This window comes from Tiliqua scincoides, chromosome 3, assembly GCF_035046505.1.
Source record: "Tiliqua scincoides isolate rTilSci1 chromosome 3, rTilSci1.hap2, whole genome shotgun sequence".
Classification (NCBI taxonomy): Eukaryota; Metazoa; Chordata; class Lepidosauria; order Squamata; family Scincidae; genus Tiliqua; species Tiliqua scincoides.
Genome location: NC_089823.1, coordinates 216710927 through 216738882, shown reverse-complemented (window position 1 = coordinate 216738882; position 27956 = coordinate 216710927). Strand labels below are relative to the sequence as shown.

Below are 27956 nucleotides of genomic sequence, written 5' to 3'. Positions count from 1 at the left end.
AACCAAGGAGCAAAAAGGTTTCTATACGGACTCTTTTAACTTGATTACAAATAGCAAAATTAGAACTTAGGAGACAAGGTAGTGGGGGAGGGGAATTAAAATGAAAGTGTAAAAAAACACAACTAGATGGTGATACATTTTGCTATTTTCAGTTCTTTTTTATAAGGTTTTATGGACCTTTTATAGGCCAGGTTTCCGATAAGACACACTGTACAAAGGAACAGGAAAATAAGTTATAAAAACAAAACAAAAAACTCCAAAGAGTTAATTGACTGTGCAAGGAGTTCATTCTCTTCAGATTAGTTTGATACTGTGAGGAAAATTAAGTTCTCCCTGTGATATGTTGGATCTTGGCTGTTTGGATGGACCCATGTGGCCAGGATAGAGAGGGAACAGTGGATGTTGTCTCACACCTAATAACTCTGGTTTCCAAAATTCAGCTCCAGCTGTCAGAAGATGGAGATACACTTGCCAACCTTTTTTTTTTTTTTTTTTTTTTGGTAAATTACAAGCTCCATAGACTCCTCCTGTACTTTCTATATTTATCCCTGACTTTGGGTGGCTGCATGTCACTGCCATGTGTTTGGTTGCGCTGAAACCTTACTCCAAGGCTTGTTTGCATTATCAGTTCTGGCAGATGGGAGACTGCCTGGTGAAATGACCCCTCTAACAATTCCAGCTAGAATGAGAATGTAACAGAAGCCACCAGGGGATGCGGATTCAGGAGGGTGCATCTGCAGAAAAAGAGCTAGATGCTGATCGTCAAAAAGGGATGGGACCAATAGGAGGCTGTTCCATGAAATGAAATAATAAAGACGGGAGAGACAGAATATAGCAGAGCCGGAGAAGATGTAATAAACAATAACTAAAGTGATCAAGGGGTTGACACATTGTTCCTTTAGCCTTGCTAAACAGTTTGAGCTTTTTGTGTTAGGAGAAAAAAAAACAGCACACTGAGGAACATGATTAAAGGGTACAAGATTTGGGACAGTGTAGAGAGAGTTAAATAGAACGCTTCTTTTCCTTCTCTTCTCAAAATCTGCGGTCATCCACTGAATTTGATTTGGGGTAGACTGAGGACAGACAGAAAGAAGCACTTCTTGCAATGCATCATCAAATTGTGTAGTTCACATGGGGTGACACATGGCGGCAGCCTCTAGCTTAGTTGGTTTTAGAACAAAAATGTTTGAAAAATTCAGAGATGTTAGCAATGACAGGATAAATGTTGCTTCCTTGATAAGAGATGGGCCTCTGATTTTTGGATACCGGGAGCAAACAGCAGGCTCAGTTCTCAAGGCAACTGGCTGACCATGACTGAAAAGATGAGACTAACCTTGATCTAATCTAGCGAGGAATTTTTGCGAGAGTGCAACTTAGAGGTAATGCAGGTATTATATTTATCAAGGATATATCTCTTGACATTAATTGAGGTGGATCATTGCCATGTGTCTGTCATTTTTAACATGATGTCATTGTTGAGGAAGACTTTCTAAGATCTTTTTTTCCTACTCTTTTTTCCCCTTTAAAATAACTTTGTCATGCATAAGTAACTCAAGGCTCTCCCAGAGTTTCTTCTCTTTTCCAAAATATTGGTGTTTTACTCACTACCTAGTTAGATGAAGGATGCCAAACTACATGTTATGAGTAACACATGCACTGGCCCTTAAATGTATTTGCTTTTCTGAAAAGTAGCACAGGAGGTGTGATCTGGAGTATCAGAGAATGGAACTAGGAAAGCTTTGATACTTTGCCCCACTGGTGTTCTAGTCAGGAATATGTGCACACCTGCATTCTACCTACAGGAGCAAAAAAGCTTTCATTTTGGAATGTTGAATTGCTTCCATATTTTGTTCAGCTCTAATCTGTGGAAAGGAGGAAATAATGATAGTTAGCATTTGTAAAGCACTTTTGGGTGTTCAAGGAACTTTGCATGAATTATTTTTTATAATCCTTACAACCACCTAGTAATATATGTCAGCATTATAATTCCACCCCCCCCCCCATTTTGTACCTGAGGCTGAGTGGCTTGCCCAAAGCCACTCTGCAAATTCACAAGGCAGAGTTTAAGCTGAATGAGTCCTGAATGAGGTGCGAGTCTGGACTCATTCAGCTTAAACCCTGCCTTGTAAGAATGTGAATCTGTCAGGACCCACCAGAAGTGATGTCATGACTGGAAGTGACATAATTAAGCAGGAACATTTTTAATAATCCTAGGCTGCAACCCTACCCACACTCATCCAGGAGTAAGTCCCACTTACTGTCATTGTTAAAAGCATATATATAGTAGCCTGTTAAAAGTACAGATCCGTAACATTTCCCCAAATGCAGTCACATATCAAGTCTAATATATTAGAAATAAAATAATTGAAATGAATGGGGACCCACCTGAAATTGGTTTGAGACCCACAGTTTGAGAAACACGGCCGTATATAGTCAAACTAGGAGTCAGAAGACATGGGTTCAAATTCCCACTCAGCCTTGAAGCTACTGGGGAACTCATGACCTCGCAGCCTAATCTATCCTCAAAGGCTGCCAAGGCTGGCCCAAGACCTCTTAACCCCTGAGATAGCATGGCAACTGTTGTCTCCCCTTACCTGATGATGTGCCGCTCCCTACTCCTCCCATTCTCTATGTTCTAGCTTAGCACTCTCCTTCACTCCCTATTTTCTTCTCAGCCCCCATCTTCCTTTTCCAAACCAGGAGTGGAAAGACAAGGAACAGCAGTGGGGGAAAGTAGGCAGACAAAGATGGGTGCCCGCCACTAGTTTGCTGCTTGAGGTGACCACTTCAGTGGCTTTATGGATGGGCCAGACCTGGTTGCTGTGAAAGTCAAGAGGAGAGAACTACCTTGAACTCCACAGAGGAAAAGCAAGATAAAAACATAACTAATAATGATATATGCAGGATGTGACATTAAGGACTGCTCTAAATATGCCAATTTTTCACTCGATAGGGCTGTGAAACTTGTGCACTCTCCCTTGCTGGAAAACTACTATTCATAAAGTGAACCTCTAATTTATGCCTTGTTCTAATGTGCCCATGCCTGATTTATGTATCTGGGCTTTCAAAACTTAGCAGTCTTCATGTTTTCTACAATCAGTTTATCCTTTCCTTAATCCATCCTCACTTGGGTGAAGCAGACCTTTCAGGAAGCTGATAAGAGTGGTGATGGCTTGCTGAATATTGAGGAGATCCACCAGTTGATGCATAAACTGAATGTCAGTCTGCCCCGGAGGAAAGTAAGACAAATGTTTCAGGTGAGTAGCATCTTTGCCATTCCCTGTTTGTACAGAAGTGTTAGCTTCTCAGCGGAGGAACCTGAGGCCATGAACAAAGATGAATGAGCAGGCAGCTCAGTGTAATTAATTGTTCGTATAGAGGAGGCAACTGGGATAGCTAATCATACAATGTCATGTCAACATCTGGCTCTGGCTGGATTGCTGACATCTGGCAGGAAGGAATTATAACAATTAATTGCAGACTGGACACAGAGAATTTTTTATGCTTTGCCTTGAGGCCAGTGATTAATAGCAGTCGGGCCTAATTCCTTCAAGCCTTGTTTGAGTTTATAAATGTGTTTATGTTGAACATTGCCTTTACACCATTATTTTTCTCTGAGACATGGGTCCCTTTATATTGTGCAGCCAGAAGAGGGCAGTTCTCCCAGTATCAGAGCCAACCCAAACTTTAATGGGAACCCTGGGAGTTTATTGAGGATATTCCCAAACTCCCAGTGATTTTGATCACTTCTTTGTGGAAGCTGGCTTTTAAAAAGTAAACACATTCCATTTGCCAGTGTTAAATAGATTGGGCTCCAGCGAATCCCTTATGGCATGACCATATTCAGCTTTTTCTCAGGTTTGGATTTACTCGTTCTGTGATTTTGATCCCTGCAAGCAGGGCCAGTTCTAGAAGTGCCAAAGCTGGCTTTTGCCATCATCTCAAGGCTGGCAAAGGGCCTGCTGCCTCACTAGCACCTCTTGGCTCTCTTTGCCCTGATCGCACAAGAGATTCAAAGGCAGCAGGATAGAATTCCTAATGTGCACGCATTGCCCAAAGGACCCTTAAATGCCGGAACTGGCATTGCTCACCATCTGGGGTGGCCCAACTGAGTCTGCTATGTGCCACGACCCCTGAGCTGCCACTACTGTGTCTGCCCACATATGTCATAGTGGAAATGGAAAAGGTGCAAAAGAGAGCGACTAAGATGATTACTGTGCTGGGGCACCTTCCTTATGAGGAAAGGCTACGGCGTTTGGGCCTCTTCAGCCTAGAAAAGAGACGCCTGAGGGAGGCCATGATTGAAAGATACAAAATTATGCATGGGAAGGATAAAGTAGATATAGAGATGCTCTTTACACTCTCACATAATACCAGAACCAGGGGACATCCACTAAAATTGAGTGTTGGGCGGGTTAGGACAGACAAAAGAAAATATTTCTTTACTCAGCGCGTGGTCGGTCTGTGGAACTCCTTGCCACAGGATGTGGTGCTGGCGTCTAGCCTAGACGCCTTTAAAAGGGGATTGGACGAGTTTCTGGAGGAAAAATCCATTATGGGGTACAAGCCATGATGTGTATGCGCAACCTCCTGATTTTAGGAATGGGTTAAGTCAGAATGCCAGATGTAGGGGAGAGCACCAGGATGAGGTCTCTTGTTATCTGGGGTGCTCCCTGGGGCATTTGGTGGGCCGCTGTGAGATACAGGAAGCTGGACTAGATGGGCCTATGGCCTGATCCAGTGGGGCTGTTCTTATGTTCTTATGTTCTAAAGAAGAAATCATTGGAAGGGAGAACACTGCTTTTCTCCTTGCTTTGCGCTGTCTGCACACAGGACTTCTGCTTCTTTTCCTTGTTGTGAGAAGCAGTCCCTTTAAATAAAACAGGAAGTTGTGTGACAAGGAAAGGAAACAGAAGTTCCATGTGAGGAAGTACCTCTTTGTCCTCCAGTCATCATGGTTACCATACCACACAAATGATCTCTGTGCCCTTAGGAGGTGCATAACTTGACTTGTTATAGGACATAGTTTTGCGCAAACTCTGATTGACTGAGAAAATGTGGTGAGTTGGGCACATGGTAGAGGTTTTGTGAAGAATCTGGTTTCAGAGAAACAACAACAAAAAAATCAACCCCCCTTCCTTAGGCCTTACTACAGGGAGTAATATTGTCTTTTTTAAAACATGATGTGAAACTGCTTCACTGTCTTACAGTCAGTTGCCTAAAATGTAGAAAGAAAGCAGACTTCTTTGTTCCTGTTGGGACCTACCTACACACAAGAGAATGTATTTTGGAAGAATTTGCTTTGCAATGTTTTCTAAATCCCAAGCAAATCCTCTTAAGCAGATGCTCAAAGTTGTTGCTGTTGTTTTTTTTTAAAGCTGTAATCACGTAGAATAAGTACTCCTTTCTTACCCAAGGATGGACTCAAACTGCAATCAGGCCTGGGTTTAGAGTTTGGGTTTTTTTTTTCTTGCCTGGAATCCTACTGTTACTGCAGACTTGTCATGTTCTTGAACCTCATTTTTGGCAGTGGAAGTATAATGGTTAAGGCTTTTCTTTCCCCAGTTTTTTTCACAGTTCAAGAGTGCAGTTTTGCGCTGATGTCGAACAACTAGTATTCAAAGGAGTACTGCCTCTGCATCTGGAGGTTTCTTTATAAGCCTCTTGTGCGTTCCCATTGAATTGTCAGCTATTTTAAACAATGACTGAGGCCAGATTGTGCCGACAAGATGATTGTGTAAAGTGTCAGATCGGCCTTACTCTGTCCTGCTGTTTCATCTTGAGTCCCGTGTTTGCAGTGAGCAGAAATAGACTAGTGAGTGAGTGGTGGACCAAAGTGTTTGGTAAAATGGAAAAAAAAATCAAAATATCTATGCTGTGCTGGGTAGATCTGCGGGCAGGTGTAATGCTGCCATGCAAACACCACATGCATGTAGGTTGTAGGTTGATATATGCAATAGAGCAGTGGTTCTTAAACTGTGGGTCGGGAACCACTGATGGATTGATTTTTGGTGGGCCGCCAAAGGGTGATGGAAAGATCAGAGAACTAATTGCCTCAATCCCCGAGGCTATTCAAAAATAGAATACTGTAGCTGCTAACTATCCTGCAAAGAGCTTAGCTTCTACAGTTTGCAAGATGACTGCTAATTGCCCTGCAAGGAACTGAGCTCCTAAAATTTGCAAGCATGAGTAAATCTAGAGAGATAAATGTTAGGGGTCTTTTCTCTGATTATTATTACCGATAAATAAATTAAATAAATAAATATTATTTCTTTCTAGATCTCCTTTTCTATCGTCCCCACCTAGGTTTACTAGACTTTTTTTTTTTTTTTTTAAAAGGAAGGTCCCAGTGCTAAAAAGTTTGGGAACCATTGCAGTAGAGGCAATTAAATGTGACTTCCTGCTGAAAGGCTTGCTGGTAACCTTGGAGTTACCTTTGGAGAGCAACCACAGATATAATTTAGGAATTGCAGGAATTTTGGATGCAGTGATGTTCATTGGCTTAATGCAGATATCTTTTAAAAATTGCAGCTATTTATTATGTTTTCTACTGCGTTTTAAATTTTGGAAGCTGCCTTCTGTAGATTTTTTTTCTTAAAAAAGCAGGGTACAGATACAGTATATAAATAAATCATGCTTGCCATCCATGGCTAAGGAAGTTTGATTTATACTCTTGGTTGAGATTTTCTGCCTGAATTCTCAAACAATCGTTATACACGTCGCTCTCCCCTCAGAGGCTGCGCACCATAGAAAATGAGTGTGATTCTATAAAGTCTTGAGAGAGTTTGCTTGAGGGTTGAGCGTTTGCTTATTTGAAGCAAATAAGCAGCTCTAAACCAGTTGTACGTATGGAAAGCCAAATCATGGTTTGCATGAGTTTTAGCCCCAACTATGGTTTGATGTCACTCTGAAATTTTCCTACTGTGAATATTCTGTCTTGTTACCTGATTCATTTACCAGGCATATGAATTGGTTATGCTTGTTCTTCAGGAGGCTGACACGGATGAGAACCAAGGAACCTTGACCTTTGAAGAGTTTTCTGTGTTTTACAAGATGATGTCATTGAGACGTGACCTCTACTTGCTGCTGTTGAGCTACAGTGACAAAAAAGATCACCTCACAGTTGAGGAGTTTGCTCAGTTTCTGAAGGTAGAACAAAAGGTAGGGAAACACAAATGAATATACATTGGTTTTGCTTCAGTGCACAGCAGAAATGCTTTTTGTACTGTTCAACCAGAAAAAGCTATTGGAGGCTGAAGTGGAGAAGGTAAACTGCAAAGAAAAATCAGTAATTTTATCTTGAAAATATTTATAAAGTCTTCCCTCTAATATTTGGACCTTTGAAAAATGTTGATATTTGCATTTTATTTCCCATTTTATTTCTGATTCCTTTTTGAACTTCAGTTCTTGTATTGGTATGATACTCTTTCATATTATCCATAGAAACTATAACTATAACATCAATATGCATTTAAGACTAGGAGGAAAAAAAGCCCCCTTTCATCAGATGTGCTCTTTGTAGCCTGTAATTTGAGTGTTGAGTTTGCAATTCCTTTTACCTTTAAAGGTTTTCCAAGTCTATATTCATCAAGGTTACAGAGTCCTATCTGTGTTTCTAATCTTATAGCCATTAGTTTCTCTGACATCATGTTTCAGCACTCTTGCACTCATTCTATAACTATTTCAAACACTTGTCTGAGGGCTTGCAAATCCCCCTTTATCAGTTTGAAAGCACAGTGGGATAGTCTGGTAGCCTCACAAAGTGGCAACTTACCCAGACAGATGTCTGGAGTTTTGGACAAAATCCAGAACTCCTTTGGGTTTTGGAATGTTCCCTGGACAGGATTGGTTCCCTGTGATCACCTGATCTATGTGATCAGGAAGATTTTGGGCTGGGTTGCTTGCGTTCTGGCAAAGCCCACCTGCAAAGACCGTCTTAGCAGTGGCTGTAGTGTTGCTCAGTATAGGAAATAATTGCCTGGCCCACGGTGCTCCCGGTGCAATCTCCTTAACTCCTGACTTACCGTGGGTGGAAATTCACTTTTTCACTTTCCAGAATTCACTGCAGCAGTCGTGAGGGATGCAGATAAAGATTAATAATATCAAAGCATCAGCAACTTGAGAAAAAAAATGCCACAACCAGAATAAGTTTGTGCTTTTGTCCTGTAATCAAACATGTTTCTGTAACACAGGGCCAGCCCATTCCAGAGGTGCTCTTGGTTCGGAAATCCACAGCTCGGGTGCTGGACTATTGTCCTGCTCTGAATGGGGTTGCACTCCCTCTGAAGGAGCAGGTCCGCAGCTTGGGGGTTCTCCTGGATCCACAGCTGCTCCTGGAGTCCCAGGTGGCGGCGGTGGCCAGGGGAGCCTTTGCTCAGCTTCGGCTGATTCGCCAGTTGCGACCGTACCTGAGCTGCGCGGACCTGGCCACAGTAACCCATGCCTTAGTGACATCTAGATTAGATTATTGCAATGCACTCTACATGGGGCTGCCTTTGAAGATGGTCCAGAAATGACAACTAGTGCAGAACGCGGCTGCTCGTGTGGTTGCTGGGGCACGTCGGCCTGACTCTGTCAAGCCATTGCTCCTGCGGCTACACTGGCTGCTGGTTCTGTTCCGGGCCCAATTCAAGGTGCTAGTTTTTACTTTTAAAGCCCTTTACGGCTCAGGTCTGGGGTATTTGAGGGACCGCTTCCTTCCCTACAATCCTGCCCGTGATCTTAGATCATCTGGGGGGGCCCTTTTGACTGTGCCGCCACTAAGAGATGTGAGAGGGGTGGCGGCCAGGAAGAGGGCCTTCTTGGTGGTGGCCCCCGAACTGTGGAATACCCTCCCCTTAGAACTGAGAACTGTTCCCTCGTTGCTAACGTTTTGGCGTGGACTGAAGACCTTTTTATTTCAAAAAGCTTTTAATTGTTGACAGGCTGGCTGGCGTTCTTGCTTCTTGTTTTTTATATGAAAATCCACGGGGTTTGTTTGTTTTTAGATTTTTTAAATTATTGTAAATTGTTTTTAATGATTGTTTTTCATGTTGTACTTTTAAATTGTAAGCCGCCTTGTGTACCCGTTGGGCAAAAAGGCGGGGTATAAACTAATAAAATAATAATAATAATAATAATAATAATAATAATAATAATAATAATAATAATAATAATAATAATAATAATGTTATGCTCTGAAGGCCTTCTGTCAAATCTGGGGAGGTGGTGAAATGTTGAGGGGCACTCCATACCCCACTTCTTCTTGTGGCCCCTTCCAGCCCACTGCTGACAGAGGCACTCTAGTCTGTGCTCTGATCCCATTCCAGCTTTCACTCAAAATGATTAGGAAGAGGATCTGGGCAGTGGCAGCCCCTTTCTTCCTCCAGGGTCTCTCATAGTGTAGCCCCTTACCCTATCCCTTACCTCCAGCTTCAGCTGCATCTTAATGGGCACAGCCTCCTCTTTCTGCCAGTTTGAAATGACCCAGACGAGTGAGCCTGCTGTGCTCCCAGCACGCTCCGCTCTTCCTGCTCATTTCAAACAGAACCCAAAAGGAGTGAGGACACTGCATTCTGGGCAGCTGAAGCTGGAGGGCTCTGTGGCTTGGCTCCCATGGCCCCAGCCACCTAGTGGTGTGGGGGGAGAAAGACAGCATTTTTTTGGCTTGCTTGAATGGCATATGAGCATCTGCCATAACAAAACAAGAGAGCAAGAGAGAACAACTATAAAAGGTTGTCGGTTTGAGGGATCCAGTATGACAGGCTTCATAAATACATCTCTGGGCCACAGGCTGTAAGCACTGCCCACACCTGTTATGAATAATTGGTGTTTTGTTTCACTGTTTGTCTAGCATCAACTTGTCATCTGCTGTTCATTACCAATACATTTGTCAGCTGTCATCGGTTCAGGCTCTCTGCCCCCTCTCTCAATATGGTAGGTGCTTTTTGAGTGTGCTCATGGAAGACAGCTATATTGTGTCAATTAATTCCACTCTGGATCAGTGGCTTTGAGAAACACCTGCTGTCCATTCATAGTCCCTGCCTGCGTGCTCAGCATTATACCCTCCCTTCTGGAGACAAGAATGGGTTTCAGTGGAATGGGCAGCTCACCGAACCTTGAAGTTCCACCAGCAAGTAACAGGAGCTGTATGAAAAATGCAGAGGAGGAAGGAAAGAAGGAAGCACTTCAGTAATAAGACGTCACTGGAGCTTGAAGGCTGACGCTTGCTCACCGGCAGAAGTGAAGCCAGTGAAGGCTGCCAGGGTTGGCCGATCTTATTCCATCCATCACCGCTAGTTGTGTAGTTGTGACTGAAGGACAGAGCTTGGAGTCTTGGAATGCAACCACCACAAACTTTGTAGCATTGTAGTTGTGCTTATAAGGTCTCCCGCACTTGCTGTCAGGTTGCCACAAACCAACCTAGCAGAATCCAGACTACAACTGCAGAAGCACAAAGGAAGAACCTGTGATCTAGACATGAGAACCAGACTTGCTCCCAAGTCCGACTTAAGTCCGTCAATCACTGACTTGGTCTCAGCTTGGAACTGAGAGGCAGTGATTTGGGACTCAAAGCCATTTTCATGTCCGAGTCGCTATGTGTGTTTTCTTGCTTGCTTTTTTTCTGCCACTTCCACCTTGCACTGCAAGACCTCCTGGGCAGTCTGGAAGCGAGCATCTTCACCTGGCCAAGGCAGGAAGTGCCTGCCTGCCTGCCTTGCCCAGGTGATTTGCTGCTGCCAGTGGCTCCAGGCTGCCTGCAGCATTACGATCATCGGGCAGTGGAGAGCAGGCACCCAGGAGTGTCTGCCTTAGGGCAGTGTTTGCAACTCCACACACACACACCCCACCACTACCTTCCTTTTTTTGTTAAATTTTGCTGTGAGACTTGAAACTCGAGACTCAGCTCAAGGTTTTGAGAAGGACTTTAGATTTGATTTGAGCAGGGGTGTCTAAAGTTTATGGCAGGAGGGCCACGTTATCTCTCTGACACTGTGTTGGGGGCCGGGGGGGGGGAAGAATTAATTTACATTTAAAATTTGCATAAATTTACATAAGTTTACATAAATGAATATATTAAAGATGAACTTATATGAATGAATGAAGTTCTTACAATAGCTCAAGGCCTATAAAAGGCCTTGCACAAAGCAAGGCTGGCCTTTCCTTTGCTGCCGCTACTGTATCACAGATGAGGGAGCCCTCCTCCCACAGCTCACACAAGAGGTCAAACAGTCGCCCTCACGCTGATAGCAGTTGCCAGTGTGTGCTCCAACAAACCTCCAGAGGGCCAGAGGCTCATTGGAGACTAGGGGCTCCTTGAGGGCCGCATTGAGAGGCCTTGAGGGCCGCAAGTGGCCCCAGGGCCGGGGTTTGGGCACCCCTGGATTTGAGAGTTGAAAGTTGAGACTTTTGACTCGAGGCTTGAGGTAAGGGACTTGAATATATCACAGGGAAGAACAAAAGCACATGCAGAACAGAGATGTGGGCATTGACTGGATTCAGATTTTCATTCCAGCAATGTGGGCCTATGTTGTTCTGCCGATTTCAAGGCTGTCTGGGTCCCAACTGGACACTTGTTTGGTCTGAGGTGTCCCGGGGGGCAGCAATTCCCCTCCTGGCTGGCGGCCCCTCCGTCAAGTCTGCAGAGCCCCTGCAACAGGGTTCACAGCCCAGAGAGGCTGAGCAGAGTGAAACAGCTGTGGCTGGGGTCGAAGCTCTGGAAGACAGAGGTGACGTGGGCAGAGTACAAGGAGGAATAGAGTCACTGAGGGGAGGGAGCAAGGGGAACAAGGGGGGCAGGATCCTGCAACAGACCTTATACCAGGGAGGGAGAAAGGGGCAGGTCCAGCGGACGTCGGAAAACCCTATAGAAGGCAGGAGCAGGCTGGGGATGAAGGTCAGTGGTGGTGAGGAGGCTGGCTGGTGAAGAAGCTGGCTAGCCTGTGAGTCTACAAGGAGCCATAAGCGGGGAGAAGGATAAGGTTGAAGCCACCCCCTTCCTCCCTAGCCTATCTGAACCTAGAGCTCTGGGCCTGCAAAGGGGGAGCCGCCCCTTTGCCTCTCAGCCATGACCCCTCGTGGACCCCACTGAGCCTTCCATATCTGGGATGGCAGGGACAAAGGTGCCTTAAGAAAAGAGAGTTTTCAGAAACTAGTTCACACTACACATGGGGTTTTCCTAGGTATAACTATCCTCCATATCTACTTTACCCAGGCTTTGCGCACTGGAGAGGACGGTCTGTTCCAGAACCACCATTCAGAGTGTGATACCATAGTCTTCTGAGACTGAAGGATGCCAACATGGAATGTTACAATTCAACTGAAACATTCGCTTCAGTTTAGATGAATGGTTTTTTTTTTAAAACCAATTCTAATGAAGAGCTCTAATGAAGAGTTATCCCGTGTGAGGCCGTCAGCTTTCTTGTCTTGATTTGAGAGAGATTTTAAAAAGCTCCAGTCTACAAAATGAGCCTCCTATTCTGCATTTTCACTTGACTTCCTGAACTGACAGCTATTCTTCTTTATGCTGTGATCAGAGCATTTAATTATGGAACATTTGGAACATGGTTGCTCTGCAAATGCACACAATGAAGAAATGTTGCCAAGTGGTAGTACTTACCATTTGTGTGACTTCCTGAGCGTGCAAAGAACCTCACATGCATTATTTTGAAGTACGTAGTTCTCACAACAACTATCAGGGAAGCAATTATTATTTTCATTGTATTGCGGCTGAGAGGAAGTAACCAGCGATTACGTGCTCACCAGTTATTTCCAAATTGGGAGGCAACACAACAAACACCAGTAAGAGGCTCAGAGCAGATGGGAGGGCTTTTTCAAGTATGTGAAAAGCAAACGCTGGAGCCTCCTATTGCTGCTTGTCACGTTGCATTGCTGGTCTTGCTGCCAGGCAGCAGGGGTCTGGAGGTCTCAAAGGTCCCATTGGACTCCACTTCAAGTACCACTGGTGGTACGAGTACCACTGGTTGAGAAATACTGACCTAGAGGATTAAAGGGAGTGGTGAGATTTGAACAGGGGAAGTCCTAATTCACAGCTCAGAGTGCAATCCTATCCTGTGCTGGAACAGGCAAGCCAAGACACTTGCACTGTATCCAGCTCAGGATTGTGGCCAGAAACAGCTTAACCAGAGGCAAGGGGAAACATTTCTCCTTACCCCAGGGTAAGGGCTGCTGGCCCCAATGGGTCTCCTCGGACTTGCGCCACCTCTGGGGGTGGCACAAGTCCGCCGCTCTGTTCACCCTGGGGTTGGGATCTGGCATAACCGCTGGATCCCAGCCCCTCCTCCCTCTCCCTGCTTGCCCGCCCCTGGGGCCGCCCCCTGCCCTGCCTACCCTCCCGCTGCCCAGGAATCTCTCCCTTCCTCCTCCTCCCTACCTCCCCCACGCCTACCTTTTGTCCTTGCGTGGGCTCATCCGAGCTTACGCAAGGAGCTGGGGGGAAGCTGGCACGGAGGCTTATGTCAGCCTCTGCGGGCTGGCGCTTCTCGGATCACCAGCTCCGCTTCCCCTCAAGGTGGCTGTTTGCAAGCCTCCCAGGCTGGCCGAAGGGACTTGGGCCAGCATAGAGAACAGTTAGGATTGCGCCCTCAGCCTCTTAGCTACAGTGCTGCTGCAGTCTGTTCAAGTTCTGATTGAAACTTTTTTGGCCAACTTTGAAATTCCTCAGATGTTTTGACGGAGGACAAAGTTTACTTCAGAGTTTGCTTTACATAAAAGTCTAGCAACCACCCATGATCACAGGGAGATCTCCCGAAAAGGTTTGGTCATCTTATCACCATGTTTATCTTGTGTACATCTGAGCTTTGCATAGAAATGTCTCCTCTTCTCTGCGTTGGTTATGATTCTTTATTACTGTGTATTGAATCATTTTCAAGGGTTTATTTTAAAATGGTTCTGGATCATTATTGTTGCACCATCCATTGTGCATCACACTCTATGCAGAGTGAGAATACAGTCCCTGTGTCCCAAAGGACTCGCTTGAAAAAAGGCACAAGGGAGACAACAGAGAGGAAGCAGAAGAGGCTGGGGAAAGATATGCCTGATTTAATGAGCACATACTTGGTTTCAGTTGAAGAACAGAATGGTGCCTTTGGGGCTGGGCCAAAGGCTTCATGGAAAAGTTAGACTTTGAGAGAGAATGAGCAGAACATGATGATCTATACAGTGGTCTCACTACGTTTTGTGTCACCTGTTGCGGGAGGCTAGTGCATCCCCCCTATGATGGATCTCCTCCTGTGCAGTGGGAGGGGCAATGTCCCAGGGGCTGGGCATGGTAATGCACCATCACGCTGGCTCCACTGGGTTTTTTTTGGCTATAACTTTTGATAGACTAGAGATATTTCAGCAGGGTTTGTTCATTGCATTTTGCATGAAATTGCATGTCAATTGATATGAAACATGATGGTATTACTTGAAAATACTAAGATTTTAAACATTTTGGTGGTGTTCCCCCCGCCCCAGTGCACGTCACCTAGTATGGCCTGCACCCCCTAGTGACACCACTGGATCTGTAAGTCACTTTGAGAGATTTTCAGCTGAACAGGTTATATAAATTTGAAAAAAATAAAGCACCAGTGCATGGAAGTTTGTGTATAGAATTTCTGAAGTTGTCAGTATGATAATTGTTCTCGGGCTAGGAAAAAAAAAATGTTTCAGATTCTTCAGAGACAAACAGAAAACCACCCTGACCTTTAAGGGAGGTATTTGTGTATATACTTTCCTGGTCATTTGCTTTTGCAATTTTAATATTCTTCATTTGGAATGCTGTGTGTAGCAGTATGGTAGTACAGTGTTAATAGTATCCATTTACAGGGAGCCTTTCTAGGGAATGTATTTAAAATGATTGAAATGTAGATGAGAATACAGAGCTTGTTTTTTGTTGCTTTTTTCCCCAGACGAAAACAATGAAATCAAAGCACAAAGAAAATGTAATAAATTTTATACAGAGTCAATTTTGGATTGGAAGGTTTTTGTCACACGCTTAGGATTACTGAACTCTAGACAAATATGGACAAAGGTCCCCCTCCGAACCATTCTAGTTGTATGTTGAATATTGTAGGCCACATTACATGCTATTGAAATCAAGCTGGGATAAGTGGCCCCTGTAGTGTGTTGTATGCTAAACCTCAGCTGCAGAAAAATAATGCTGTGCTGTACCTTCGCTTTGTGCAGCATTGGGAAAGACCACGTTTGAGTTTATATCTTGACATCTAATTGAAGTCCTCAGTGAGAATGATCCTGCCCTGCTCTCTTGCACATAGACCTTCTTTGCAACAGGTTTCTGTTTGCTTCAGAAGGGATCCACTCTGCGCATGCATGAAGACCTTACTTTGTTATGCTGAATGGGGAAGTCCCCTATCGGAAGTCCCTCCGGGCTTTGCCAGGGCAGTGGAGTCTGAGTAAGGGAAGGAATGCAAGTACCTTTCAGTTGACTACACACAGAAGCCAGAAGGTCTGAATTTAATTTCCAAATGGTTAGAAGTGTTTGAAAATGGTATTATTTTCAGGAGTAAGCCCAATGTGTTCAGTAAGACTTGGGCTGTAATGCTATCTTACTCACCGGAAACAAACACCTCTACAAATGTTGCCCACAAATCCATGTGCGGGCAACTGAGGGTGGAAGCCAGAAATGGAGGGGGGGGGAGAGGCGGGATCACTTAGGGCAGGACAGTGGTCACCTGCCATGCAGAAAGGTAATAGAAGGTCAGACTAACTTCTCATGCCCCACAACAAAAGCTTGAGAAGTCTTACCTGTTGCCAACACTGCTCTCATACACATGAAGACGTGTGTACCTGTGTACACAGACACACACACAGGGAGTCTCAGGCCCAGGTTTGTTCAGCACAGAATTAAACCATATTGGCGGAAATTCATACTCAAGAGATCAAAATGCAGTGTATGTCTGTCTGGGATCATTGAATAACCTCAAAATGCCACCAATCAGGCTAACCTAATTAGTAACCATAAGGCAGAATTTTCCAAAAGAATATATAGTAGGAAAACAAGGAAAAGGCAATGTGTATTTGCAAGTTTCGTTGCACATAGATTTAAGCGTTTGTGGATGAAAGGAGACCTCTAACTAGCTCTGTTGGGACAGGGCTTGATTTAAGTGAAGGAGTGAAAGAAAAAGAGAGAGATTGTTGGACTGAGTTTCCTCCACCAGAGATGAATCAGCTGGAGAGAAGGAGAAAATCTGGAGGAAGTTTTAAACAATCACTGGGGAAAGGGGGATTTTAGAAGGGAAAAAGAGTTGTTATGAAGATTAGATGAAGAGAGATATTCTAATTTGCTGGGCAGGCTGGATTATGATGTCCTCCTGCAAAGCAAAACCAGACTGCATGGTTTCAGATCCTGGGGAAAAAAGGAAAAATGCAGCCAAAAAGGTACCACCTGGTGGGCAGGGAAACTAACTTCCCTGGAGATGAGGGTGGCTACAGAGGCACGAGGCTCTCCAAGTGAGAGAAAGTTCACAAAAACAGAGTGGAAGTCTCTAGTGGAGGAAGAGACTACCCAAATGGAGAGCATGGACACCTTCAGCAAGGAAGAAAATGCCTAAAATTCTGCTCCCAGAGCAAAGAATGCAAAGATATTCCTGGGTGAACAGTGGTATCTGGAACATCTTCTGGTATACAGCCAGGGGTTTTCAGGGCTTGATTTGAGTTCAGGTGTGTCATTCCAGGATGGCACAAAGACTTAACTGCACCCCAGTCAGGAATGTTCCTGAGAGACATAAGAACATAAGAACAATTCCACTAGATCAGGCCCTAGGCCAGGGGTGCTCACACTTTTTTGGCTCGAGAGCTACTTTGAAACCCAGCAAGGCCCAGAGATCTACCAGGGGGGAAGGAAGCGTCTGACAGACACCCCCTTTAATGTATGGAGCCCCTGCTGGAGTCTAGTCAGTTTTGTCAGTTTTGTTGTTGCATGCCTGAAGAGCAGCTAAAGTGTCAGTTTCAGTGTCAGTTTAGTGTCAGCTAAATATGTCAGTTTAGTTTAGTGACTAGACGAAACTGACATATTAACGGTTTGGAGAGACAGGGCTCTGTGATCTACTCATTTTGCCTCGTGATCTACCGGTAGATCGCGATCCACCGATTGAGCACCCCTGCCCTAAGCCCATCTGGTCCAGCTTCCTGTATCTCACAGCAGCCCACCAAATGCCCCAGGGAGCACACCAGACAACAAGAGATCTGCATCCTGGTTCCCTCCATAGACAAAAGGTATGGCAGGGTGTGGGCTGCACCTGTGCTTAGCTTGTTGGTGGGAGAGACATCATATAGAAGAAGGTTGAAGACACTTGGCCACTGGACACTTGGGCTGAATTGATAGTGCTTGCAAATAAGATTATGCCAAGGTGAAGATTTGAGCCTGACTTTGTAAGACCTTAGAAGAAAGTGTCATGCTGACGTCCCGAACTGCTAAGGAACCAAGATGGAGTTAGGAGAGACTGTGCAACTTTTGGAAAGTGAGGCCATTGGCAACCTACCAGCAGCTCAGGACAATGCATTAGTGCCATCCCTGAATCCATGAAGGTTGAGAGTTGTGTTGGCGAAAAGGAAGTCGGTAGCCTGTCTCTTACTGCAAATCTCATGTGCCTGGTGTAAAATTAGGTAACCTCTTATGTAAGGAAAAAAACATTTGATGGTAGATCCTGAGTGTGCATGTGTGCACACATGCATAGAGCATTTAATTGCTTTTAGTGCTGTTTAAATCTACAGCTGCATTTATTTTCTAACTTTTATTTTAATTAGAGCACAATCCAAGAGCACTCTTGGACCGGTGCAAGTCTCTTGCACCAGCTTGGAGGTGTCGCAAAAGTGCTGTAAGCCACTTTTGTGCCACCATGGGAGGAGGCAGGTTGTGCCAGGGCCTGGTAAGTTTGCACTGGCCTGTCTCAACTGGTGCAGGGGTTCAGGGAGGGTGGTCTGGGGGCATTCTGGGATGGGCTGGGCTGGGCCAGGGAGGGGTGTGGAACTGGAATCTGACACTTAGGCTGGAACCAAATCCCCATCCCGGATGGCCCGGCTTTACACCAGGCCGCTTTGATCTATGCCACCTCTTTAGGTGGTACAGATCCAAGTAGCCCTATAGGGCTGCTGTGTGAGATGGGATAAGGAGAATGAATTCCCCTTACTCTGAGTTGTGCTGCAACCTGGCTTAGCCGTGCTCTGGATGCATCACAGGTCAGCCAGTCTGCCTGCTCCAGGGTAGGTCTGGACTGGGCTGTTAGTTGTATGAACATAAGAACAGCCCCACTGGATCAGGCCATAGGCTCATCTAGTCCAGCTTCCTGTATCTCACAGCGGCCCACCAAATGCCCCAAGGAGCACACCAGATAACAAGAGACCTGCATCCTGGTGCCCTCCCTTGCATCTGGCATTCTGATATAACCCGTTTCTAAAATCAGGAGGTTGCGCATACACATCATGGCTTGTACCCTGTAATGGATTTTTCCTCCAGAAATTTGTCCAATCCCCTTTTAAAGGCGTCCAGGCCAGTCGCCATCACCACATCCTGTGGCAAAAAATGCTGCTTTGCGTTACTTTTTATAATACAAAGTGCCATAGAGAATTTTGAAATACATAAATATAGTCATTGTGTGGTCCCAATCTGCAAGCCTTCACTGACTGGTGGTGAAGCATTCCTTACAAGCACTTGTAAGTTACACTTGATTGTTTTTTTGTGGGTTTTCTTTTTTGCCAGAAATTCATTTAGGAGTGCCTGACAAACTGACAGTTTAGGAGAGCAAGACTATCTCGGGGGTGGGGGTGTTGGCAGTCAAGGTTGCCACGTTATAGTGAAAGGTAATCACAAACCATTAAAGCTCTATACCTATTAAAAGGAGAGGTAAGTACAGTACACAGGTTTCTTTCCCTTGCATCAGGGAAGAGCGTATCTGAGAACTGGGACTGGTTGCAGCTCCTTACTGCATTTTTTTAATGGTGTACACTTAGTGAAAAAGCAGCACAAAACTGTCTCACATGCCTTGGGAGAAAAATGTGGTTCAGTCTTAAGGGATATCTATTCTCTCTTGCTTATGGCGCTTGTTTTCATTGGTCTTTTGTGCTTCTGCGGATGTGTTGTTGTTTTTTCTCTGCTTGCTCTGATTTTGTTTCGTTGAAACTGGCAGTTGTTTTGTTTTATGGTTGAATTGTTTTTTAGTTGCCTTAGGTGCCTCTCTCTCTGAGAGAGGAGATGCAAGGCAGGGACAATAATATACTTTTAAATAAATACATATTGTTGCAACTTTTAATTACTGTAACCTTGTTTTCTACTAACTTGACAAATATGAGTACATTCTTAGTTGTGATTGCTCATTTTTTTGGTGTTCATCTTTAAATGGATAGATGGGATGCCCCCCCCCCCAAAAAAAAAGATACTATACAGAGTAAAATCTCCAGCTGTCTAAAAGGTCATTGAAGAATACTGTTACTGTCAGTGGTATTCATGGCAGGCTACATGCGGAGTATGACCATGGGAGTTTTCAACTTGCTTCTGGGGCCTGATTTTGATATGTTGGTCTTATACTCAGAAGGGTCAAAAACATATCAGTGCTGTCTTTTGTGCAGATGAATAATGTGACGACGGAGTATTGTCTGGACATCATAAAGAAATTTGAAGTTTCAGAAGAAAACAAGACCCAAAATGTACTGGGCATAGAAGGTAACATCTTTCAAGTTTTCAATTTGTTCAGATAATATGTTATATCACAATCATACAGCAAAAGCTGCAACAGCCTGTTCTTTGACAGGGTAGAATATGCAAAAGTAGTGGCAGGAAACTGAAATATGAAGGTGACTAACTAGTAATTGAGGCATTTCAACGGATGGAGAAAACACAGGTAAGAATATAGAGGAAAATAGGAAAGACTCTTTTGGAAGATTTCCTTGGGAAACTGAAGGGTGTTCCAAGACAGCCACACATCACTTCTTCATGTGGAACAGGGAGGGTTGCCTTCTGTTGCCATTTTAGGCAGGGAGCGATTACAGTTCAGCCATCCTTTATGCGAGAGTGACATAACATTCCATTGCCCCAATTTAGCTAGTGTACGTGTGTGGAAGCAGGTTTTCATATGTTGACCTCCCAGTTAGATGGAGAATTGCACATGTAAATTGATGCTGTGCAGTATGATTCCTCTACCCCAGTGTTTCTCAACGTTTGTCCACCACCGTACCACTTTGCATGATCCACCTAATGGAAGCACCACTGGAAGTAACTGTTGATGATGTCATCTCCAGTTACTTTAAGATTGGGAAGCCAGATGTGGTATGACAAATGCCAGTAAGAGGCTCAGGATGGACAGGAGGGCTTTTTTGAGCATGCAAAAAGCACGCTTTGAGTTCTGCCTATGAAGTCAAGCCTCCTACCACTGTTTGCCATGTCACATCACTGGTTTCACTGCCAGGTGGCAGGTGTCTGGGGGTCCTTTGAGTACCAGACATCACCTCAAGTACCACCAGTGGTAACCATACCACTGGTTGAGAAATACTGTCTACCCATTTCAACAGCCTAGGCTACATGTATGTAGCCCAACAAAACTCTTGCCTATCAAGACAAGGAAGAGAACAAACTGGATATTGAATCCAGTAAACAGCTGATTAGCCAGGCTTATTTATTTTTATTTTAGAATTTTTATTCCACCATTTTATCCTAAATATTTCTCAAAGTGTTTAGAATCTATAAAATAGACCCCGGGGAAAAAAATAGATATTGCTTAAAAATCCTATCAAAACAACAGCAGAGCAGCACTTCAGCAACACAATCCTAGGCATGTCTACTAAGATGTAAGCTCCATGTAATTCAGTGGGGCTTACTCCCAGTGTGTATAGGATTGTGGCCTAATACTTTTACAAAAAATTGGGAAGACAGTATGCTTGCCTAAACAAAATATGTCTTTAAATCTGCTGGAAGACCATCAATGATGGAGCAAGACAATTTTGCTGAATAGGAATATCAGTATTTTTTTTAAAAGGTTCACCATTGACACAGCCTTGGTTGCTCCCTGCACACGTTGCTGGATCAGTCCAGTTCCAAATTGTTCATGGTCGTAGAAGAAGGAAGAGAAATGGTTTTCAAATGTAGATATGAAAGACGGAAACTCATTGTTCAGGTTGTTGAGTAAATTCTGTTAGCAGGGGCGACAATGTGTGTTGCTCTGTTTGCTAGGGGATGATTTTGCTGATGGAACTACAGTAGACAACTTGAGCAATCTCGCCGGGATGTGTGCGTTGGAATTGGCAAGGCGAAGCTCTCCAGGGCCTGAGAAAATTTTTTTATCACATATGTCCTTCCCAAGAGCCTGAAGAAAACAGGCAGACTGCAAAGCTTAATAAACAGGCTCTGGGGTTCTGGGATCTTTGTAACCTTATGCTAACTGCTTTTAAAACAATTATTTTCTTATACTGTTTTACTTGAATCTCTCTTCCTTCTGTGGTTGCCTTTTGTAGAAAGAGTTCTTAAGACTCCAGTTGCCTGGGGCCCACTGCATCAATTCATGTTAATGACAGAATGCAATCTCACTCAGCAGCAAATGGCAGATGAACACAGGAATAAATGGGAGAGATTTGGGAAAGGGACTTGCCCATGTCTCTTCTTCCTTTGACCATCAGCATTCATTGCAGTGTTCTGATAACAGCTATGATCTTTAGGGTGGAGAAACCCATCAGTTCCATGGAGCTGTGGACCCTAATGGAAACATGCAGCTTTCTTGGTGTCCAGAGGCTTCATTTTGCATTTCAACAGAGGGGACAGCCCCCTGTACAGTGGCATCATTAGGGTTTGCATTACCAAGTGTGGGAGCCAGCACGTCACCCCTGTGATGGACCTCCTCCCATTGGTATATAGTGTGATGGTATTATTAAAAAACACCAAGATTTTAAAAAATGTTGGCCAGTAGTGGTGTCACTCCCTGTGCGCGTCACTCAGTGTATCCTGCACCCCCTCCCAGCGACACCACTGCCTGTGCATTCATCTGATGATGTTCATTGTGTCACTCTATCCACTGATGTGAGTCCAGCAACCTATGAGCACAGTTGACTTTGCACAGAAACTTAAATTGATGTTTGTCCCAGTGGAGAGGGTTGCTCTTTATTTTTCCTAGACTGCCTGACACCAAATCCCAGCTCAGCTTTGGATAAATTTGACTACCTTATTATCTCCCAGCCTCAGGTCAAAATTGGCATAAATGTGCCTTTTTGGTAGCAAGGAAATGGTCGATTGATGAGAACCAGCACCTGTTTTTACTAAATAAACAAGTTGCTTGTTGTTTGTAATGATACTTTCTAATTATGTATCAACAACTTTATTTTAGTGCTTGAGTATAATACTGAATACTCAATGTTTCTCCTTTGTTTCAGGCTTTACCAACTTCATGCGCAGCCCTGCCTGTGATGTGTTCAACCCACTGCACAGCGAAGTGCACCAGGATATGGATCAACCCCTCTGCAATTATTACATTGCTTCATCTCACAACACATACCTAACTGGAGACCAGCTTCTTTCTCAGTCTAAAGTTGAGATGTATGCCCGAGTTCTCCAAGATGGCTGCCGATGTCTTGAAGGTCTTTTTGCGAATATCTGATTTCATTTTGCATGGAATATTGCTGGGAGTTTGGAACTGAATGACCAAGTTAACTTTCCCCAGCAGGACACAATTGTCAATTTTGTCTCAGGTTTATAAAGTTAGAAAGGATTCATAGAAGAGCTACAAGATGACAGAGGCTGTTGATAATAGATTATATGAAGAAAACATTAAGAAATGGAATATACTTAATGATGACTAACTTCCTTTGGGTTTGACTGTCCAAAGAAAACTAGTCATGACCCAGCACCATTGAGACGAATTAATCATGACTTACATAAATCCCATTAATTTCAATGGAAGTTAGTCATATCTTACATTAGTTGAATACAACACATGAATCATATAATACAATTCATTCATTTTAGAGAGGAAAATTAAGGGGAAATGGATTGGCAATCTTCATGTATTTCAGGAACAGCAAGAAGAAAGGGGGATCATTTATTTACTGTGTCTTCTAAGGACAGGCAAGTTGAAGGAGGGAACTACCTTGTATGATTTAGGCTAAGCCTTCCTTCTTCACCACCACTTTGTCATCCCTGTTCTGAAGAGTGCTTTTTGCCAACCATGTCTCATTTTAAAACAGGAGCCCCAATCTAGCAGTTCCATTCAGTGCTTAGAGATTCTGGAGATTCTGCTAAAATAGTGCCAAGAAATTCTCTTTTTGGAGGGTAATTCTTCAGTAATAATGAGTGATTTTTTTTCAGTGTTGAGCAGGGGTGTCCAAACTTTTTGGCAGGAAGGCCACATCATCTCTCAGACACTGTGTTGGGGGCCAAATTAATTTACATTTCAAATTTGAATAAGTTTGCATAAATGACTATATTAGAGATGGAACTTGTATGAATGAATGAAGGTCTTGCAATAACTCAAGGCCTATAAAAGTCCTTGCACAAAGCAAGACTGGTTTTTCCTTTGCTGCCACAAATGTGAAACAACAAGCAGTGGAGGGAACCCTCATCCCATAGCTCATGCAAGAGGTCAAACAGTCATCTTCACGCTGAGAGCAGTTGCGTTGGGCCAGCATGGGCTCCAGCAAGTCTCCGGAGGGCCAGAGGCTCATTGGAGATAGGGGGCTCCCCGCGGGCCGGACTGAGTCCCTGAGGGCCACAAGTGGCCCCCGGGCCAGGGTTTGAGCACTCCTGGTGTTGAGTAACCTTTAAAAAGGCAGATTTAACAGCCTAATCCTATCTGGCTGTTATGCCTCCAGAACACATATTCCGGTGCCATAATGTACTTTCCAGCTGTTGCAAATGCAGCAATGCTGGAGAGCGCAGCCTGGCTGCTGGCAGAAGCAGTGAGTGGCTGGTTCCACATGAAGATGAACCAGGGATACCCACTGCCCCAGATAAGGCCTTGTAGGAGGCGGAAATGTGGTGGTGCAGGGGTGCAATAGGTCAGGGGTATGTGGAATGGGAGGCAACTTGGGGGAGGAAGGCAGACTGGACCCAGAAAGGGCATATTCAGCTGCTGTAGTGCCTGCCAAATTCTATTGTCCTTTCCAGGATGATCTGTCTTCACAGGTCCATGCAGATTTGTACCAGTGATATCATGGTGCAAGTCTGACTCATGAGGGCAGCGGGGGTTTACCCTGGGGGATGGGAACAAATATTCCCTTCCCCCAGGAGGCCTCCAGATGCCATTAACTTTACATGATGCAAAAAATAGTATGCCCTCTAGATTAGTGGTTCCCAAACTCTAGATCAGTGGTTCTCAAACTTCCTGGGAGATTTACTCCCGGGGTAAGTCTTTGCGGGGGCGGGGACAGGGGCAGCAAAGCAATCCCCAGGATCATGTCCCTGTGGGGGGAGGGGGGCTATGTCTTCACAAACCATACATGTTCCCAGGGTCCGAGGGGTGCGGGGAACCCAGAACAGCGCTTGCAGGGCTTTCCGCGGCTTGTAAATAGTGAAAGTTCCAAGTGCTACGAAACCGGAAATTCCATTTCTGGTTTAATCGCGCTTGGAACTTGCACAGTTTACAAGCCGCGGAGAGCCCTGCAAGCGCTGCGCTACGTTTGTGAAAACGTAGCCCTCCTCTCCCCGCAGGGGCGCGATCCTGGGGATTGCTTTGCTTCTTTCCCTCTGCCCCCACCCCTTAAAGGGAACGGGGCAGCTTTGCACAAGCTGGTGGGTTGCGACCCACCAGTTTGAGAACCACTGCTCTAGATGCATATACCATCTTTCGGACATTCAGTATGGCATAACATTTTTTTTTTCCAAGCAGGAAGGTTTCTTATAATAAATATATAATACTAAATAGGTGCTTTACAACAGTCTTGTCAAAGTAATTGTTATTATTAGTAGCAGTATTTATATATCTACTGCTTTTCAACAACAAGTTCATAAAGCGATTTACAGACAAATAACTAAATGGCTACCCACCAGCAAAATGTTTTACTCATCTGCTTCCCAAAGATGGCAGTGGCAGCTGCAGAGGCATAATGCACTGCCCAGGTGACATCATGACATTATGTGACATCGTGACATCACTGCTAGGTTCCCGGAAGGAAGGAGCCCTTGCTGCAGTGGCTTCTTGCCCCTGTTCCTTCTCCAGTGGAGGCTTCTCTTTGAAGGAGAAGAAACGGGGGTGTGACTCTGCGAGCATCCTATAAGGCGGAGCCTGAAAGGCAGTCATACACACCCTCTTGGTGTTGTGCGAGGGGCAGGTGCCCCTCAGGCTGTAGTCCTAGTTATGCCTCTGAGCAGCTGCATTAAAAAACAAATACCTTCTGCCTCTGCTGTCATCAGCAGGGGTGTCCTCTATGTTCTTAGTGTTCCTTTCCCTGTTTTAGACCTTGTTTTTGCTGTACCTCTGTGGGCAGTGGCTGCTTTAACAGCCATGGAACTGCCGATGGTATTCTTGGTGGCTGGCACCTGCCAGTTGCCATATTTGCCTTTCAAATGCAACATGCCTCAGAGTCATTTCCAGGTACATTTTAATGGACAAAATGGCAACCACCTGGAGCCAGCTGCTGGGTACGTGAGCAGCGCTTCAAGTGCCGTTAAAGCAGCTGCTTTTGACATGGCCAAAACAAGTCAATAAAAAGAGTGGCAAAAAAAATGTCACTCGCTGGGACATGCATTGCAGGTTGACACTGGAAACCAGGTGAGGGTTTTAGGGCAAGTCTGCTTTACAGTGGACAAAATCAATAAAAAGAGCCCAGCCTGAAAAAATTCACTCTCTAAAATGTTTATTTCCTAAGAATATAACATGACTCTCCAGAAGGGTTTGCTTGAACAATCCTACTTTTAGGAAAAAAAGATTGTACGCAGAAGCGGCCGAAACAAAGCAATGCAATTATGAACTTAGGAAGTGCTTGATTAGAGTTCTGAGAACTGCATTTACAGAGACCTAATATAGTGGAGCTCAGATCACTTCTCTGATCTCTGAAATGGCTCTGGAGTCTGTTTGTATGCATATGTTAAACTCTACCAGCACCTGAACAAATTAACTATTTGACATCCAGTAATAAATGTACCTGAAAATTCTGCTTACGCAACAAACTGTTTTAATATTTTTGCTGATAATTTTTTCAATCAATTGTATATTTTTAAAAGTTGTATCTGAACTTTGCTATCTGTCAAGGTGGACATTTTGGAAATCTATTAGCTATGCAGTTAGCTCAGGGCACAATCCTAACCAGGTCTACTCAGAAGTAAGTCCTATTTTGTTCAATGGGGCTTACTCTCAGGAAAGTGTGGTTAGGATTGCAGCCTCACAGCCCAATCCTATTCAATTTTCCAGTGCTGGTGCTGCTCTGCCTATGGGGTTTGCACTGCTTCCTGTGTTGGGGGTGCAGTCACAGAGGCCTCATTAAGGTTTGGGAACATTTATTGGGCTGCACTGCGGTTGCGGTGTATGCGGTGAAGGAACGTTGGATAGGATTGGGCTGTCAGTCATTTATCACGGCCGTAGAAATAATTCTGCACACAATATCTTCATAGTCAAAACATAGGTATCTGAAGGAAAACATAATTTGTCTTCACCATAGTCAAGTCTATAGACCAGTGTTTCTCAAACTGTGGTTTGAGACCCACTAGGTGGGTCACGGCCCAATTTCAGGTGGGTCCCTATTCATTTGAATATTTTATTTTTAATATTCTTGATGCTACCGTGGTGTGTGACTGCATCTGGGGAAATGTTAGAGATCTGTACTTTTAACAGGCTACTATGTATATACTTTTAACAATGATAGTAAATGGGACTCACTCCTGGGTAAGTGCCGGTAGGACTGCAGCCTAAGATTGTTAAACATTTTACTGCATGATGATGTCACTTCCGGTCATGACATCACTTCCAGTGGGCCCTGGCAGGTTCTCAGTCTAAGAAGTGGGTCCCAGTGCTCAAAGTTTGAGAACCGCTGTACTATTCCTTCAATCTATTATGATACAAATGATCAAAGAATGTCCATTTATTGAGGGCAGGATTTGTGCATGCCTGATTTTTATGTATATTTTCTTTCCTTTCCAGCAAAAAATGGCAGTTTGTTCCTCTAAAAGATATTTCTTTAACCCATTTTTGCCCAGCCCACAGGTGTACAATTTTGGTCCCTGTTGCAGATGTACAACATTGGGCAGAAATGGTTTAATGTCTCCCTTTCCTGTCTTGATAGTTGACTGCTGGGATGGTCCAGATGGCGAGCCCGTTGTGCACCATGGTTATACTCTAACTTCCAAAATACTTTTTAAAGATGTAGTAGAAGCGATCAACAAAAATGCCTTTGTCAAAAATGAGTACGTATAAAAGGAACTTTGCACCTATGTGTGAGTCATGTGTCTTGTTTGCAGTCTCCTAATCTCCTGAGGATATGCGGAATCCTGTGACATTCTTTGTCCACTGCTGTGTTTATATTATTAAAGAGGTCATTTAAAAATGGGATTTTCATTCACATTCATCGATCCTTTTGAGGCTAAAGCAAACTGTATAACTAACTCAAGACATAGTCCAGAGAAAGTGAGATTATTTTACTGCTGAAATTGATTATATTGGACTTACTTCCAAGAGTTTGAAAGGCTGCAAAAGTCAGCAGCAACAAGAACATAGCTATGAGCTTAAGGAAATAATTCTCAATGTCAGTGGCAATAGGCATTCTTTGCAATAGCACTATTCCTTTTTTGTCCAAGGCTTCAAGGGGCAGTATTGATTGTTTAGTGAAAGTCATTAAAGATTTTTTCCCTGGTTTCTTTGCTGGCTTCTCCTATCTTTACTACCATGGCTGTTTTGAGAGAAATAGCAACTGATGCTGCTTTTGACATTTCCAAAGGGTATGAATCACAGCAGCAAGGCTGGGGAGAGAAGGCTGGATATGGGGAAGATAATTGTATGTTCATTAGAGATCCAAGAGACTTACCGCTTATCCTTGGTAAATTCAGGCAT

At 44.2% G+C, this 27956-nt stretch overlaps 1 protein-coding gene across 1 annotated transcript in view; it reads left to right on the top strand.

Moving 5' to 3' along the window:
• Positions 1 to 27956, top strand: part of PLCH1 (phospholipase C eta 1) — a 126195-nt gene that overhangs the window by 56007 nt on the left and 42232 nt on the right. The window contains exons 4-8 of the mRNA XM_066620633.1: positions 3128 to 3257; positions 6991 to 7161; positions 19567 to 19660; positions 22354 to 22557; positions 27193 to 27313. Of these exons, the coding sequence (XP_066476730.1) occupies positions 3128 to 3257; positions 6991 to 7161; positions 19567 to 19660; positions 22354 to 22557; positions 27193 to 27313 (720 nt within the window). The remainder of the gene's footprint in view (positions 1 to 3127; positions 3258 to 6990; positions 7162 to 19566; positions 19661 to 22353; positions 22558 to 27192; positions 27314 to 27956) is intronic.